General features: G+C 42.6%; 1 protein-coding gene across 1 annotated transcript in view; it reads left to right on the forward strand.

The window, feature by feature from the left end:
- grik2 (glutamate receptor, ionotropic, kainate 2) overlaps nt 1-16,791 on the forward strand; it is a 156,887-nt gene that overhangs the window by 65,812 nt on the left and 74,284 nt on the right. Inside the window, exons 6-7 of the mRNA XM_036539268.1 lie at nt 2,191-2,244; nt 3,911-4,084. Of these exons, the coding sequence (XP_036395161.1) occupies nt 2,191-2,244; nt 3,911-4,084 (228 nt within the window). The remainder of the gene's footprint in view (nt 1-2,190; nt 2,245-3,910; nt 4,085-16,791) is intronic.

Below are 16,791 nucleotides of genomic sequence, written 5' to 3' on the forward strand. Positions count from 1 at the left end.
ATGTGCACGCATGGTTTTTTTTTTGTTTTTTTTTTTTGCTTGTGTTGTTTTCCTGTAGTGTCATTGGCCAGACCCCTTGGTTATGTGATCTTCTTTGAGAAAATGTAAATCTCTTAAATGCTTCTTTTTTTGGATGCTGAATTTCAATTTCTCTTCTGCAAAAATGGATGTTTTAAAATGTAGTTTTAATTAAAAGCATTCGTGTTTCCCCTCTGCTTTCAGGCATGTGTTAAATATTAAAGATAACATGATTCACCCAGCCATTCACAGGCCTTTTTAATCAATTGCCAAATAGAGGATTCGTAATGAAGGTCAAGGGCACCTATCATTGGTGGCAAGTAGAATATGTTACGCTAATGAGCGGTAATAAAAGGCAGCTTCATTTTGTATAATACCGCTAATCACCAGGTACATTTTTTCTCCGCAAAAGTCCAATAACGCTTGTTCCACACGACACCTTCCAGCATTCTTCAACAAACTGGCTTTCATTCCATCTATCATTACTCATCCCAGTCAGTGCTAATGGGGTACGGCAGACATTTAATTTAGTCAGGGGACACTCTTCTCGTGATTGGCCAAGATTGGCCGTGTTGACTTTTATATATACTTTTAGAGAGATTCTCACTTGACAGTCGGGGTGCTTGAACACTCCTCAAGTGTTTCTAGTCCCATTTACCTTTTCACCTGGATTCTTAACCACCTGACACGCATAATTATTGTCTTGACTGAAGCATTTTAACCACACTTCCTGCTTTCTGAGTAGGATGATAATTTGAAATTAATAATTTCAGTAGATCTGGAAGCCTGCTGGACTCTCCACATCACATTTATTTTTTTTTAAATAGCAAGGCAATATTATTTCCTGAGCCATTAACATGGTTTACAGTCAACTAAATCTAAAAAAAAGTAAAAAAAAAAGTCAAATTTATTTTCATTTTTATCGACACACACACACACACACAAATGCAAATAGAAAAGGTCTGTATTGCATTTTTCATCCAAAATTCCAAGATACTGAGGCATTCAGTAAAGAAAAAAAACATGACTGTGAGAATCCATGTTTTAGCTTATTACAATACATACTTTTTTAGTCTGATTTCATTCCTTATGTATGTATGATGTGCAGTTGAGATACAGTACAGATTGAATTATATTTATAATGACATTATCCATTATATTGTGATCAGCAGAAGCAGTAAGCGTCACTTCAGGAAGCATTTTTAGCTCTTAATCTAGATGTTCCCATGTTGCAAGTGAAACTCATACCTACAAATCAAATGCAACCCCAACAGAATGGGGATGGAACTCATCTGTTTAAATTCTATTATACAACATGTTCAGCCATAAGCAAGGAATGGAAATGAACAAATCCCATCTGTCCAGAGTCTCCAAATTGCTTTGGAAATGAGCTGAGGAGGTATAACAAAAGAAAACTAATTTAGTATGGACTTTCTCTCATTAGCTTTTTCTTACGTCTTATCATAGTGATCTACAGATTCTCCAGACAATAAGTGAATCATATCATTTTTGATGTGTCAAAATCGCACTGCGTCTCCCAAACTTTTCCCTCTCTTGGCTGTTGTGCCATTTATGATGATGAAAGTTGGTGGAAAGTTAGTCGTCAGAAACTGTAAAGGTAGAGCAAGCCTTCGAGAGTCCCATGACACTACCACTATCCATGGCTAGCTCATTAGCTATCATTATATTTTACCCCTTTTAAACTATGAGGCATGTTATTGTGGGAAATCGTTCTGATTCCTACTACTTCTGAAGAGCTAGAAGTTGGTTATGCAAAGAGGAGTCCTTCATTTATAAGACATCTACAGTTTTTTTTTTTCTTCTGGATATTTCCAGGACAGCTGTGATTCAGTAATAAGAGAAGGTTAGAGAAGGGCTCTTTAGATTTTTAGAAGTAATAACCCTGTTTTTACACCGTACTGCCACAATAATCCATCCCTCATTCTTCGTCCGAAAAGTAAAGGAATTCTCTCCTGTGATACCATTTTCCTTTGACATGAATATCTGACAGTATCTCCATTAGTAACACGAAAGTCTTTTTCGCTTCCTTTTCTTTTGCAATGGGCTGGGCGCACTCTGAGTTTGTCGGTATTAAGTATCTGACTTTGCGTTGCGGGGGAAAACGTCAATATCCTAACAGACTGTGAGCGTGTTTGTTTTCATTTTCTGCAGGCCCTTGCCATGGGGATGATGACTGAATACTACCACTACATCTTCACAACGCTGGTGAGCAATTTCTGACACAAAGGCACTCAGCTCCGGCGAGAATATGCTGATAGATTTTGATTTATTTCAGCGCCCTTTCGCCGAAACATACAGCGCCTCGAGTGTTTGTGTTCTGCGAATGAAACTCTAGAAAAACAAATAAATAACAAAAATGTAAAAAGGAAGACAAGACAGATTTTAGCACAGTGGTGGTGTGAAAACGTGTCGTGCAGTTGTTTGTGTTTTCATGTTAAAAGGAGGCAGACGACTTCTCGTGAGGGAAAACAGCCAACACAAATAGACACTACATCTACATTTAGGCATCAACAAACTGTTTTGTTTTGTAACACAGTTATATTTAATCAAAGAAAGCCCACTGTGCTGTTTCTAAGCAGCAATGTACCCCCCCCCCCCAACTGTACTTTAATCACACCATAAATTGATATCAGTTTCTGACTGATGCTGTGATTGAAGTCACCACTCTTTCATGCCAAGAGATATAAAAGGTCTGGCTTCTCTTACCAGAGAGATACAAGAACACAAGGGAGAAATAAAAGAAGACTGTGTGTCACCTTTTTCTTCCCTTTGAAAGAGAGAAAGGGAGAGTTCAGATAATATTTCTGACATCAGTTGGTTGCGTAAGTGACACGCCGTGCCTCGTGGCTTTTTTTTCCGAGGCCTATTTACTCAATGCGGATGTGATGAGTGTTCTTTATTCCCTCTGAAAACTGGCTGCCTCTTTGTGCCACCCTGCAGGTGAAGCATATTAAAAATCACATTTTGTAGGCATCAGGACAGTGAGAGCTAGATGTGAAAATTGATTTCAGACAAACACTTCTTTTATTTTTTTTCTTCAGGTTCCTGTTATTGTCTAATTCATATATAAAATCTCTGTCTGGTTTGTTAAAATGTGAAGAGGAATATGTGTTGCATTTTCATTTTCATATAAGAGGTCATTGTTTACTGATCTTGAACTTAATTTTGTGTGTTTAGAATGACATAATTGCATACAGCCCATTGACAGTAACTCCATTCAAAATGGAGGACTGTGTAATTCCCTCGTGCTTATGTTGGCATTAATGCAAAAAAGTACGAAAAAAAGAAGAGGAAAAGTGAAGAAGAAGAACACTGATCCGACAATGTGTTTGGCAGAAACCAGTCCCAGAACTGTGAATTTAATTCACCCACCAGAAGCCACACACCAGCCACAGAGAGCTGACATATGGCCCTTATTTTCTGCCAAATTTCACTCGAGATGGTGGTGTAATTTCCTGGAGATCATTTTCTGGAGAGTTTGTGTGCGTTCGTGTGTGTTTGTGTGTGTGTGTGTGTGTGTGTGTGTGTGTGCATGTGCGTCTGTTTGGTAAAAGGGCAGTATGTACGCCTTTTGTCCTGCATTTGAGCTGTGTGTTTCTGAATTTGTATCCAACAGCAGCTTCACAATTACACTTCATACAGACATAAATAAAGCACTATGTCATTTGACATTTTAGCTTCTATTCAATTACTCCTACGAGGTATTAGTTCCTTTTTTAAACTGTATAACATTTCTGCACAAGTTCCGCTAATGTTTTATCAACTATTAGTAATGCGTTGTATATAATAAACCACACCTTTCAGTATATTTATAAAGTATAAAGGCAGGTCTGCCTTTTTAATGGCAGTGAATCAATCTTTCCCCCACCAGGACCTCTTTGCCCTAGATGTGGAGCCGTACCGCTACAGCGGGGTGAACATGACGGGCTTCCGAATCCTCAACACCGAGAACACCCAGGTGTCCTCCATCATTGAAAAATGGTCCATGGAGCGACTGCAGGCGCCACCCAAGCCGGATTCGGGCCTCCTGGACGGATTTATGACGGTAAAGCCCCAGTCATGCTTAAAAGGGATAACCTTAATGTTTAAAAAATGTAAATCGCTCAAGGTCAAGTGAGGGGAGCTGGGTGCACCATCCCTATAAAAAGAGTGACCTTAAAAAATAATGAAAGCTATCCTTGGGTTAACTTTCAGCATGATTTTGTGTGGCATTGCGATGATGAAATGAGCTGATGCTTTGCTGTGCGATGATTGACAAGCATCCCGCCCAATATGGTGTTCATAAAGCCCCTCTTGCCCATCAGTACCTTCCAGGGGTACATTTCCATTTTGGAATTCATGAAAAAAGGCTTGCTTTATGGTACGCCTTTTATGGTACACCTGCCGTGTCAACCCAAGATTTAAACTCATGACCCCGTGGCTTTGATGGGTTTAGAGCCCTAGATTTTCATTGCTGTCGTGGTATCTATAGCCCGGGCACCTGTTCCAAGGTCTAATCACTCTGATAAGTGCACAGAGACCATATTGACCATTTTTTTAGCACTCTTTCACTCAGGCATATCTGGGAGCACAGCCAAATATGAACTCTTCAGAACACAGAGAGAGAGCCTGAAATCCAAGTTTGGGTTTTAGGACACTGGCCAAAACAACCGTTAATGTGGTAAAAAGCAATGTGCAGTAAACAGCTTAGGCCCCAGCCTGTGTTTGGTGAAGGAACCATCAGTGCAACCCCTGCCAAAGGGTTGTTTCTTTTTTTCCTTTTCGTCAGGTATGTTGATGATGTAGGACTACGACTCACTATGCAAAATCTAACATTGCTGTGTAGCTTGATGCTTGTGCTGCGGTTGTTTTGCTGTTGGAGTTAGTCAGTCTGCCATCTCTGGGCAGCGCCCTTCGCTATGCCCGTCTCTCACCATGCAGGGAGGGTCAGAGGGTAAATTTGCCTGACACTTTTCGCATGGGATTAATTAAAGACCCAGAGCCCAGGAAGCAGCTTACTCAGAGCGCTAGTTAGCATGTCTCCCTCCTTTCACGTTTGGCCTAGCCGTTGTGGGCCTAACCCAGCTCCTTCTGAGGCGTAGAAATTACAAATAATTCATTGACAACCCACCAACCCAATCCCACAAGGCTTTGCATTTTAACCCCCCCCCCCCCCCAAACCATCAGTTCTTAGAGGGCAGATTAATAACAGTTATTTTTTCCAGAGCAAACAAGAGAGATTTATGCATGTGAGGGTTGCACGGTGACTGGCTTGTCAAGGAATTAATGGAATGCAAGTTGGAATGCCGGATTGATTAATTAGGCAAATGGCAATCAGTCAGCGCCTAATGCATATTGACACAGCGAAAGGTTTCCTGAACGTTTGATTAACTGCTTCATTTGTACATTTTATTTACAGTCCTCTGTCCTTAAGTATGGGCAGCGTTTAAGTGTAACCTGCGCGTTGCTCCATGACGGATTGGACCGAGTGGGGAAACAATGGTGGAAGCTGTTTTATTGCATGACAACCATAAATGACATCAGAATCAAACTTTATTGGCCAAGCATGCTTTTAAACTTGCAAGGAATTTGACTCCAGTTCCAGTGTCTCTCATAGTGCTTTCATACAACAAATACCGAATAACAATAGTGATACAACGAACACAGTAGTTATACAACAAACTGAGGTGGCTGACTGTGGCGCCATATTGATCTAATCAGCCAATCAGATAATATGAATTAATGTCAAACTACCAAATATTTATATAGTCCTTCTGACATTGCACAGAGCAAATTCACAAATGGACAGTGACTTTTAATCCAGGAAATATGAGGTTCACATGTATTCATACCTTAAAAAAATCGACACATCAGCCCCGACATTCTGCTTATTGGAGGTTAGAATCTTTTGAATTGTATGAAGTCTTTTGAAGGCATCATGTTTCACTGTGGTGTAAAAGGAGCTAGCACACATAAAAGACTCATCAGTCACGCGCATTATCATGGTTAAGGTCAGAGAGCTGTCTGAAGACTGTAGATACATGGTAAATGACCCTCACAAGAGGGAAGATAGAGAAGTCACAAGAAGTCAGATTCTGCTGTTTTTCATTGTTGTGCCCATTGTGCCACTTGTTAAGAAGAGTAAAGCTACTGGTAGAGGCAGATTGAGCAGTAAGCAACTGATAAAAACTTGTATCTTCAGCCTATAAAATGGTAAAAATAAGCATTCAAAGTTTCCTGTGTAAGTATTGCATTCATGGCAGGGTTACAAGGAAGAAACCTCCTTTGAAGGCAAGCCATAAATGGAGGTATTTTAGACAATGTGAATTTTCCAGACTATAGCTGAATGACAACTTTAATCACATCTCATAGTCAGATGAAATAACAGACATGGACATAGTCATCAGCTTTGTGTTTGGCATAAAAAGGTGAGGCTTATGTAGAAAAAGAATTCACACTCACTGTGAAATATGGTGGGGGCTTTATAATGTTTTTGGGTCATTCTGGATCTACATGTCCAGGAGTCTTTTTTAAATTTGAGGGAGTTATGAACTTGTAGCAGGACATTTTGCCCACAAACCTGGTGTCTTCTACCAAGAATCTCAAACTTTGCTGAAAGTGAGCATTCAAGCATGACAATGGTCCAAAATATTCTTTCAAATCTATGAATAAATGGTTACTGGAGCACGAAACAAATGTCCTTAATAGCGCATATCGAGATTCACTCCTCACTTCAGTCCAGCATTTGTGGTTGAAATCAGTTCACAAACTAGTTCACTGCTGGAGGGAATGGTCAAAAATCCCACTCAGAAGTGCCAGAACAAATAATAATAATAATTATAAAGATGTATATAAATTTGACAATTGTATTTTCAGGAAAAAAATCATTTTTGTGAATAATCTGAGTCTGATGTGTGCAGTGATTAAGACTTATTATTGAAGTATGACATTTTCAAAAACAAAATTAGAAGAAAACAATGATCCCATACATACATTGTTTCTTTTTCTTTCATACCATTTTTTGTTCCTGTTTAGTCAGGGGTATGAATATAACAGATGCTCTTGTCCAGAACAGCAACGCTAATATTGCATGATACAGTACATGAAATAAACAACATCCAGTATGAGTAAAAAGAACCACAATAAAACACAGAACATCCATAAATACAACAAATAGGCATCTGGCAAAAAATGCACTTAAATTAAATAAAAGCATACTGCTCTTTCATCTTTAAAAGCAACAAGCAATATAGCTACCTACATCGCACATATATACACATACACATATATATTTTGTTGAGGAATGTATGCCTGCCCTGTTTCTGCACTGTGTGGGTGGCAAAGGCTGTCTTTGGTAGAGCAGGGGAAATGTTTACCCACGGTGCATCACGTCAGCCACTGTTTCATCTCTCTGACACTCTGACCTAAGGAATCAAAAGCAGGTACTACACTGCATCCCCAGGAAAAGAGACTTAGTCGCTGAAGTTCCAGCTGGCCTGGAAACGCTCATTATATTAGTTTTTCTTTTCTTTTTTTTGGCAGGAGTATCATTTTTGCATTTCAAAATATGCAGGAAATGTACAAAAAAAAACTGAGGATAACAAATAATCTTCTTAATTTTATCCTGGAAAGTGAGGTGTTTGGATTTTGTTTGTGCACAGTGAATTATGAAGTCTAATTCTGCACCTATTTTTCTTTAAGCAATAATTAATCTTCACCAGAAAAAAAGAAGCCTGCCCCGAGTCACGGCTTAACATGCATAATGAAAATGACCTAACAAGCTCGCCGGGCTCATTAGCATAATTTCTCTCCCCGCTAATTGCTTTACCTTCTGTCTAATTTACACAGTGTGCTCTAATCTTGTTCAGATTATGCTCCATCCGGCCTGCTTTTAGCCTTGACGCTCTCGATAAAGGCGCTGATTGCAGCTGCTGGCCATGGAACGAGTTAGTGTGTGGGTTCCTCACATCTCTTAGTGTCCTCCAGTCCTCTCAAGGTCAGGGGCAGTCACATGATCGCCAACCATTTTGTTTAGCTTTTAGGAGATGCCTGTTGAAGTGAAGCACATTCACATTGTCTCTGCACATGTTTTGTTTAGTTGGAAGAGATCCTTCAGTTGGATACCTTATGGCAGACTGTATTACCAAACCAAGGAGGCCTGATTGTGCTCGATCTTTAAGTTTGACTCATCGACCGTTATCGAGTGATACGCTACATGTGGGACTAAGCGCAGTTTCCCAATCGATGTCGATTTGATTTAGACCTCATTCTGTCCCTTAAATGTGACGGACAATGGTGTGTGGGAATACAAACTGACACGTCTCAATAGATTTCTGTTGCCCGGGGAGTAAGGCCGTTTTGGTCTCTGTGACATCCATAGCTGCTTATCCAACTCCGGCAGAGGTGGAAAATCCTGGGCTCGCTTTGTCGGAAGGGAGAACATGTTATTCAGCCATCCCTCATTGTGAGGCTGTTTTCACAACGGAGGCTGAGCGAGAGAAAGGGTAGGCAGTTTGAGAGAGACAGAGATTGAAAGAAAGAAGTTGTGGGAAGGAAAGAGGGACGAGACAAAAAGGAAGAATAGTGAGGTAAAGGGAGGGGGGGGAGCAAAACAGCGGTTCTATTCTGTCCCTTCGCCCCTCAGCACAGTGGCTTTTCCTTATCGATCTGTCTGTCAGGGGGTCTCTGGGGGTTCCCCCAGAGTGACAGCTGTTGGAGGAACACGCACTTTGGCGGTGTGGAGTACACTAACCCACATTGCTAGCAGCAGCCTTACATCAGGTCAAAATGCTGAACCTGAAATAATGGAAACAAAGACTACAGTCACAATTTTACTACAGGCTAAAAGCTACGCGTGGCGTTTGGCTGGAGATCCAGCACAGTCATGTACGGGTCTCTCTGTCTCCTGATTCACATGAGCTGGAGCCCAGGACTGAGTTCACCCAATAAAAAGAGAAAATAACAGCTCCAGTCAGGTTATTAAAAAATAAATTTGAAATAAAAGCCCTCAGGGTCAGTAACAGTGCTCCCTTATAATCGAGGCTGGAATTTAGGACACAAATTCCAGAACAAAGTAATGCGTTTATTGTACAGTATTTATCCCAGAAAGAGGGTGTGTGAAAGGGTGTGAGTTAGGTTCATCTTTGGTTTTGAGTGCAAGAGAAGTGTAGTGCTCAGCTGTGTGGAGCAGGGAGAGATCTAAAACATGCAGGACAAGGGGTCCTCCAGGAGAAGTTTGGGAAATGCTGGCCTGGAATGTCTGCCTGAAGGAGGCCAGACAGCTGCATTAAGGTGGAGAGGCGCTCAGGAACGGGGTGGGGGAAGACGTGTGGGTTCGTTGATTTGTTTGCAAGTAAAACTGATTTAGCAGGAAGGGTAACAGCTTGCGGGGCTGTCTGAAACTTCCTCCTCCCGAGTCTTCGCTGGAAAAAACATTCAGAGGAAAACAGTGACCCTGCCACTACCCACAAATTAAAAACCTGTTAGTGGAGAGCGGCGGCTGCTCTCTGTTTGTTAGAGAGCTGTTGGTTTTGGATTTGGGATTCGTGATTTGGCCCTCTGTTTGCCACATGCTGCGCGAGGCATTTGGAACAGAACCCATCAGGCATTTTTCCGGCAGCTGGGTTGGCCCGGCCTCCATCTGGCATGGTGTCGAGCGGCTCGTGTGCCAGGCCAGTGTACAGTGCCACCAGGCAAGCTCCTGGGACCATGGTCCCTAAGTCCTGTCTGCTTCAGCTGGTCTACAGTATCTACAATACATCTCCTCATATGGCTTGGGGTATGACTCTTATGGATTGGTCCTTCCTTTCAGTTGTAAGACTTGCCTTTTATCACGTGACTCGCTTGGAACCTTACGGTTCGTTGTAGCCGCCTGTCTACTTCCTGTTTGTGAGTCCTTGCTCTGATTGGTCTGTGTGCTTTTGTAAGTCCCGCCTGCTCCTGTTCATCTTTTCAGTGTCATGCTCAACATGATGTGGCATACCTTAATCTGTGCCGACATAACACGGCTCACTGCGATGTCAGCCTGCTCCTTCAAATTTCACATTAGCTGTTACTGCTGTCTTCTCCCTGCCATCCATTTCTGATACTCAGGATCCAAAAATACATGTTTTCGTGCAATCTTGTTGTACTTGTTGCATACAATACAGTTTCAGATAGCAGCGTTGTTAGCATCCTTTGCATTGTCAACGCTGTACTCTACCCTGCCTGTCCAATTAAGAAAAACTATGACAACAGCTAACTTCCTTTCATAGGCATCTTGGGAGAGGTTAGAAAAGAGCCAGATAATGAGATTGGTGAAATACCTTCCATCTGTAGTTCGTCTCTTCACTTAGTAATTAATCAATTTATTTACTTACTCATATATGTCTTTATTTAAATACTTCTTTATGGTTGAGGGAATGAATGAATGAACGGTCGTAGGCCTGCTGTGTATCTGTCAAGTATCCAAGGAGACAGGTATCCCTGGAGACAGAGTTGATCCTTTGTATTTAGGACACAGCACTGGTAATGCCCCCCCACCCCTTTCTCCTCTCCTTCACGCTCAGGGCTCAGGATACTTCTGATCTCCTCTCAGGAGCTTGTTACCTGTCGCCTGTCACATCTCACCCTTCCCAAGAGAACAAGAGAGTCAAGAATATGCTTCTCTCTTGCAATTTCTCTCTTTGTCCCTTCTTCTTCCTCCTCCCCGTCTGCCAAACACCTCCCGGAATCCTCCTCCTCCTCCTCTCTCTCTCTGTATCTTTCAGCCTGGTGCTCGCTCGCTGACTCACACTCCCTGTTTGGTTTAACCCCATGCCCTCTATTTTTATGTTCTCAAATCTCTGCCTCGCTGTCTCTCCTTTTCTGTAAGTGTGAGTGAGTGTGCATCTCTCTCAGTTCCCCTCATTTCTCCCCTTTCTTTCACCCTCTCACATACAGGGTTACATATCTGTATTCCCTGTCTCACCAGGCCTCAGACTCAGTATAGCGCAGGAGCATAGCTGTAACCGTAGTGCCCCCAACCCACCACCACAACCTCCAACCCGGCGGACCTCCCAGACACTCCTCGGTTCCTGCACTCGTAAATTCAAATTCAAATGTAAATGAGCTTTTACTGGCACCGGATCAGACGGATCTGTGTTGTCAGAGCAAAACAAGACACCACAAAACAGTCTAAATAACAGATGATAATGCAAAGCTTCAAACTACCAGTACCCTCCCCAGCCTGGTCGCATGGCTGCTCCCTAAGACCTGTGCAAACAGAGCAGCACATATGCACACCATACACTAAGTAACACTGACTAGAGTTACTGTAGGGTGTCCTTTCACTTTTCCTTAGGTATTAGTAGGACAGGACTCATGTCTGAGAGAAAGTTCAAATGGGATACAAGGTTCTCAATACCTGTCTGTATATTTGATCAGGGCAGTAGATTGCAATATTTCTGTTGCGATTCAGAGTGACTGCATTAGTGTGCAATAGAGTGCATAGCATTTTAGTCATGTAGTTTTTTTTTCCTTTTCATGGTTTTATGATGTTTTTGTTTAGGGTTCCAAAAAATTGGGTTATATCTTCATTTTTTCCATTTGTCTGGTCTTCAGTGCATCTGTTTTTGAAAGGGAGGTAAATTTTAGAAATGTGAAATTTGTTGAGTTGAGTTGTGTGTTTGTGATTTGGATTTGAGGCTGACTGATTCCAGATGGATGCCTGTAAGAACTAAAAACTTGCTGGTTGAGACAGTCCTTAACTGGGGAGAGCTGGTTGCTTTTTAAGACTTTGTGTTTAAAAGAGTTCTGATTTGCTTGGTAAGACAACGATTTTCTCTGTTGGTTATTCTCTGTTTGTCTGGGATGGGGATTTCCTCTGGAAAACCATAATTCCTGTATTATCTAAATGGACCGCCAGTGCCCATTTCTGACAGCACAGATCCAGGATCTACTGCAGGCCTTGTTCGAGGGAGTTAGCCGGACCAGATAATCTGCTTAGATCATTAGAGAATCTAATGCATGTGTCATGTAATGTGCAGCCAGGGACTACAGACTGCCTCAAAATTGTTCCCATTTGGATGACTATAAATATTGAACAATGCTGGCCTAAAATTGCAGCCCTTTCTTACCCTATTTACCTGTGCAAATTCTCTCTCATTCTCTTTCATCCCCTTTCCTGTCTCTTTCTGTTTCTTTCTTTCTCTGTTTTTTTTTTTTTCTCTCTCTGTGCTTCTCCTCTCCCTCTCTCTGGCTAGCTGTGTCTCTCTTACTCTCTGCCTCTCCCTCGCTGGGTCTCATAGGCATGACAGAGGGAGGCTGTGTCAGGGAACAAAAATGGGAAGGACAGCGGCTGTGTTCAGGGCGCAGTAACTGAGTGAGAAGACAACACCGGGGACAGAAACAGAGGCTGGCAAGGAGTGGCAGGAGAAGACAGGCTGAGATCTCAGCACCAATAAAGAAGGAGATTATAGAGAATTTGTGAGATCAGAGAAGATTTAAAGCCAGTAATGAAATGACAATATTAACTATAAATACCAGTAACTAACAATGGAATTGAGTGAATTCAGAATGAATTCTGAATATGCCATACACACACACACTCACACACACACACACACACACACACACACACACACACACAGAAACATGAATGAACCCAATAAATTATAGTTATGAAATGCAGTAAAACATTCCTGTCCATGTCCTTGTTCTCCCTCTGTTGACGCTGGATGGTGACGTGTCGCGGTTAATGAGTTGGTTTAGCCAGTGCCACAAGCAATCATTAGATCAGTTACCCACAGTGACACGTTCCCAGTTCTGTGCGCTGGCAACGGTCCCTGATTGTCACACATGTGGCAGCGGGCTCTCATTCCTGACGTGTGCGGGACACATCACCCCATCGCTGCAATCCTGAGCTGACTCACTGAGAGGGAGAAGTCTCCATGAAGCGAGATCTGTCACCCAAGCCTCAATCTCGAGGGGGAAAAACAAAGTGGTTGAAAACTGCTGGATCCTACCATGCCACAGCGATGCAGCAGAGCATCATGGGAGGTGCAGGTCAGGCCAACCCTCAGCCTGCTTCATTCAGTTAGTTATTTTGGATCAGTTATAATGCACCTCATATTTTCCAGAAGGATTTTATCCTTGCCTCGTTTTCTCAGCCAGGATCCTCTGATTCAGCTGAGTGTTTAAGGCTATTAGTCCTCCTCCTGACGGCGCATCTTAGTTATGGAGCTGTGGATTCTGCTAGTTAAGCAGTCTATTATCATTTGCAGCACTGGCTGATACACAAATCTTGCCAGTGCAGTGGGTAGACAATTCAAAATTTGTATACCTGACACAGTGGATTTCTTTTAATTGGAAAAAGCCACTCCGAAGGGCTTAACAGATTTATGCTTCAAAAGCGAGATCAAAATGGCGTGCTTAAAGAAGACAGGAGTGGGAGCGTTGGAGGCCTGTTAACCTCTCAAACTCAGCTCGTGTGTTCGTCGCTGCCCGAGGGAGATCCTTTTCCTTAATACCCTCTCATATAAGCTCCAAGTCACACTGTTCTGAGGACAGTGGGCAGAGCCCTGGAAAAGGGCAGTAGTACTGACAGTACTGTCTCTGGCCTCTCTCTGTTTGTGCAGCAGAATGAGCCATGCATGTTGTGCTGTCGCCCTGTCTCTCATTCCCTCTTAATCTTACTTAAAACGGATACTTTGCTCAAGTGCTCCAGAGGCAGTGCTTCATCCGGAACAAAGGATGGGGGAGTGAGGTTTTTATGGGCACAATAAACTGTAAACCATTTCTGAACATGCAATATCTTTCCCATCTGAAATCTTGTTTTTTTTTAACGTTATATTACGTCATTGTCGTTTAGCTGGCAGTCTTATCCAGAGCAACTTACATAGGTTACAGTTGTTACATGTTGTCCATTTATTCAGCTGGACACTTACTGAGGCAATTCTGGGTTAGAAACCACGCCCAAGGGTATGACAGCAGTGCCCCAGCTGGGAATTGAACCAGCAACCTTTCAGTTACAAGCCCTGCTCCTTATCACTATTCTATACTGCTGTTTTGTTTTGTTTGAATCTCTTGTCACATATGTTGAATATTCACAACAGTGCAAACAGCAGGGTGGGTAAGGCCTGGGCTGCTCATGGTCATGTGCTGCCTGTCGTGTAGTGTGTCAGTTGCATACTAGTAAGTGAACGTGCTGAGAGATGTGCCAGGAGTATGGAATCGCATTCAAGGTTCAGTCCATTTCTCATACTGAAAAGGTTTCAGACTGCTCATAAATGTAATGTTGTGTATTTTAGATTTTGTTTACTAGGAATTAGAGCACTTTCAGCTGACCACCTTGAAAGTTTTTGGGTTTGATTTTTCTTGTTCACTCAATACCAGAGGTAAGAATAATTTGGCCAGTGAGCCTCCACCATGTGGTCATTTGCAGAAGTGCAGCTTTTTTTGCAGAAAGTTCTTCCAGTTCTGACCAAGTTCTGAGTCATCGATTGTTCCAATAAAATGTATCATACCTAACTATGAGTCAGCCGCTTTGAAAGACAAAATGATAGATAACATTTTCCTACTGAATCTAGCAATAAATTGGCAGTATGACCAAAATAAATGTAGTAAATAATGAATTACCGCATCAATGTCACAATCTCATGAGTATATGTAGGCTTGTTTTGAAAATGGTAGTATACATCCCTGCCAATACCTTGGCCTTAAATATCCGATGGTCCCTGTCATTTGCGGATCTTTGCGATGAGATTAATGTAATTAAAAAGATGCTTCCATGCCGTTCCAGCATCTGTTACCTGCCACACGGTGAAGGCCCCTCTGGTCACGTCTACGGAGTCCGTTGATTTCCCCTTCGGAGTGATGCCGCCACTCCGCGTGTCCATCGATTTCCACAGATGGCCAAAATAAACACATTAGGCAAATATACACAAATCCCTTTTATTGAGTAACCTTTACAATGGAGTGCACAGTGCATCGGAAGCACGGCGCAAACTCCCGCGGGTATGGAACACACCAAGCAGTGCTCGAATTCACCGCCAAACCTGATGCAGGTTGAAATTTGTCACGAGCAGGTTTTGGTCAGGCCAGACATTACATGGCAAGTAAAAATCCCTCTGCTGCTATTGTTTCCGAAAACAGATGTTCACTGTTAATCTGATATGCCCATAACCGCATGAAGATATCTTTTCAAAGAATTTGCGGCGATGCTCAGGGACCATGAAATTCCTTCAGCGTTTTTTTATTGTGAGAGCGCGAAACGGATAAGGCAGTGATGTAACCATGCTTTTTGTTATTATTTGATTCTCTTTTTTTTAAAATTCTGAGATACCTTCCCACCGCTGAGATGAACACGGGAGTCGGGATGCTTTGATTCATTGTACCCGCTCCCTCCATGCGCGGTTCCGAGTTTCACAGGGCGAAAACAAAGAGGTCGCAGTGATGCTACGGCTCGTGGGAGCGGGGGAATACGAAACAGGATTACTGCTCAGATGTTAAAGGAAAAAAGGCAAATGCAAAAAGTCACCCCCCCCCCCCCCCCCCTTTTCCCGCCCATGCGCCGTGGCTTTCGGACGACGTCTGCGCACGGGGGGAGAGATGGTCTGTGGAAAAGGAAAGGTTTTTGGCAGCCCGGGGCCATTTCTCATGGTAACAACCTGACGGCTCGAGTCGACGATCTGGAAGAACGTTGCTCTTGCGTTTTTTTTTTTTTTTGTTTGTTTTTTTCCTGAGCCCCGGAGCCTGTCGACAGCTGCATAGCCGGTGCTGGAGAGGCGTGATGCTCGATAGCTTGATTCGATGTGACGTCTCGGAGGGTAGGGTAGGGGTGCATGAGGAGCAGTCTGGGGAGTTTTGGAGGTGGGGCTGAGGGACAAGGTGAGGCACGCAACCCCCCCCAACAAAATTCAAACAGCCATTTAGTACGTCCCTCCCAGTCTCTAGCGACGATGGAAATAAGGGTTCTGAAATGTGTATTTTAAGGCTGCTATTTTACAACTGTGTTGATAAGATTAACTGCCCCCCCCCTCCTCCCCGTTTGATTTGTGTGTCTACTGACTATAGATTAATGATAGGAAATAACAGCCTATTAGCGTGATAATAACAAGGTAATTACTGCAGTATTTTACCTGTACCTTTTTCTAAAAGCTCAGTGACATGAGCCTCCATCCTGTGCAGGGTGCAGATTGATTGTAGGGAGGGAGACCTGGGGCAAAGTAGTTCTGAAGTGCAGGAAATTAAGTGGAGCTTCAGGTCAGCAATAATCCTGCTGAGCATAATTACACATGTATAAACAATCTATTATTTGGAATACTGTACCACTGAGAATGCTTTCTCTGCGTACAATTTACAAGAAAACCCTTTTTGAGTTCTGAGGCGAAAGAATGAAAGGCAGACCAAAACCCTTATAGCAGACATTTGGTAAATAACAATGCCCAAACATGGCATAGCTACAATAGGTACACTGTTTGCAAGTTTACAAATGGAAAGGTATACTGTACCACATACAGAAGCGCACATACATACAGACAGACAGACAGACATGGACGCACACGCACACGCACACATATACACCCTCACATTCATAGGCATACACGCAACCACACACACAGCAACTTGTGTTTGCAACCAACAAGGGATCGATTAACGCTTTGGAGAGTACAAATAATTCTGCCAACCAATGGGTAATTCACGCGCACATTCAATTTGCAGGGGCCGTTTGTGGGGGGGGAAAGGGGGGGCTTCAGCTGAATGTTTTTCTGGTAATTCAATTTGCTATAACTATCAGGAAACTTGTTAACTAAA

This window comes from Megalops cyprinoides, chromosome 10 (assembly GCF_013368585.1).
Source record: "Megalops cyprinoides isolate fMegCyp1 chromosome 10, fMegCyp1.pri, whole genome shotgun sequence".
NCBI lineage: Eukaryota > Metazoa > Chordata > Actinopteri > Elopiformes > Megalopidae > Megalops > Megalops cyprinoides.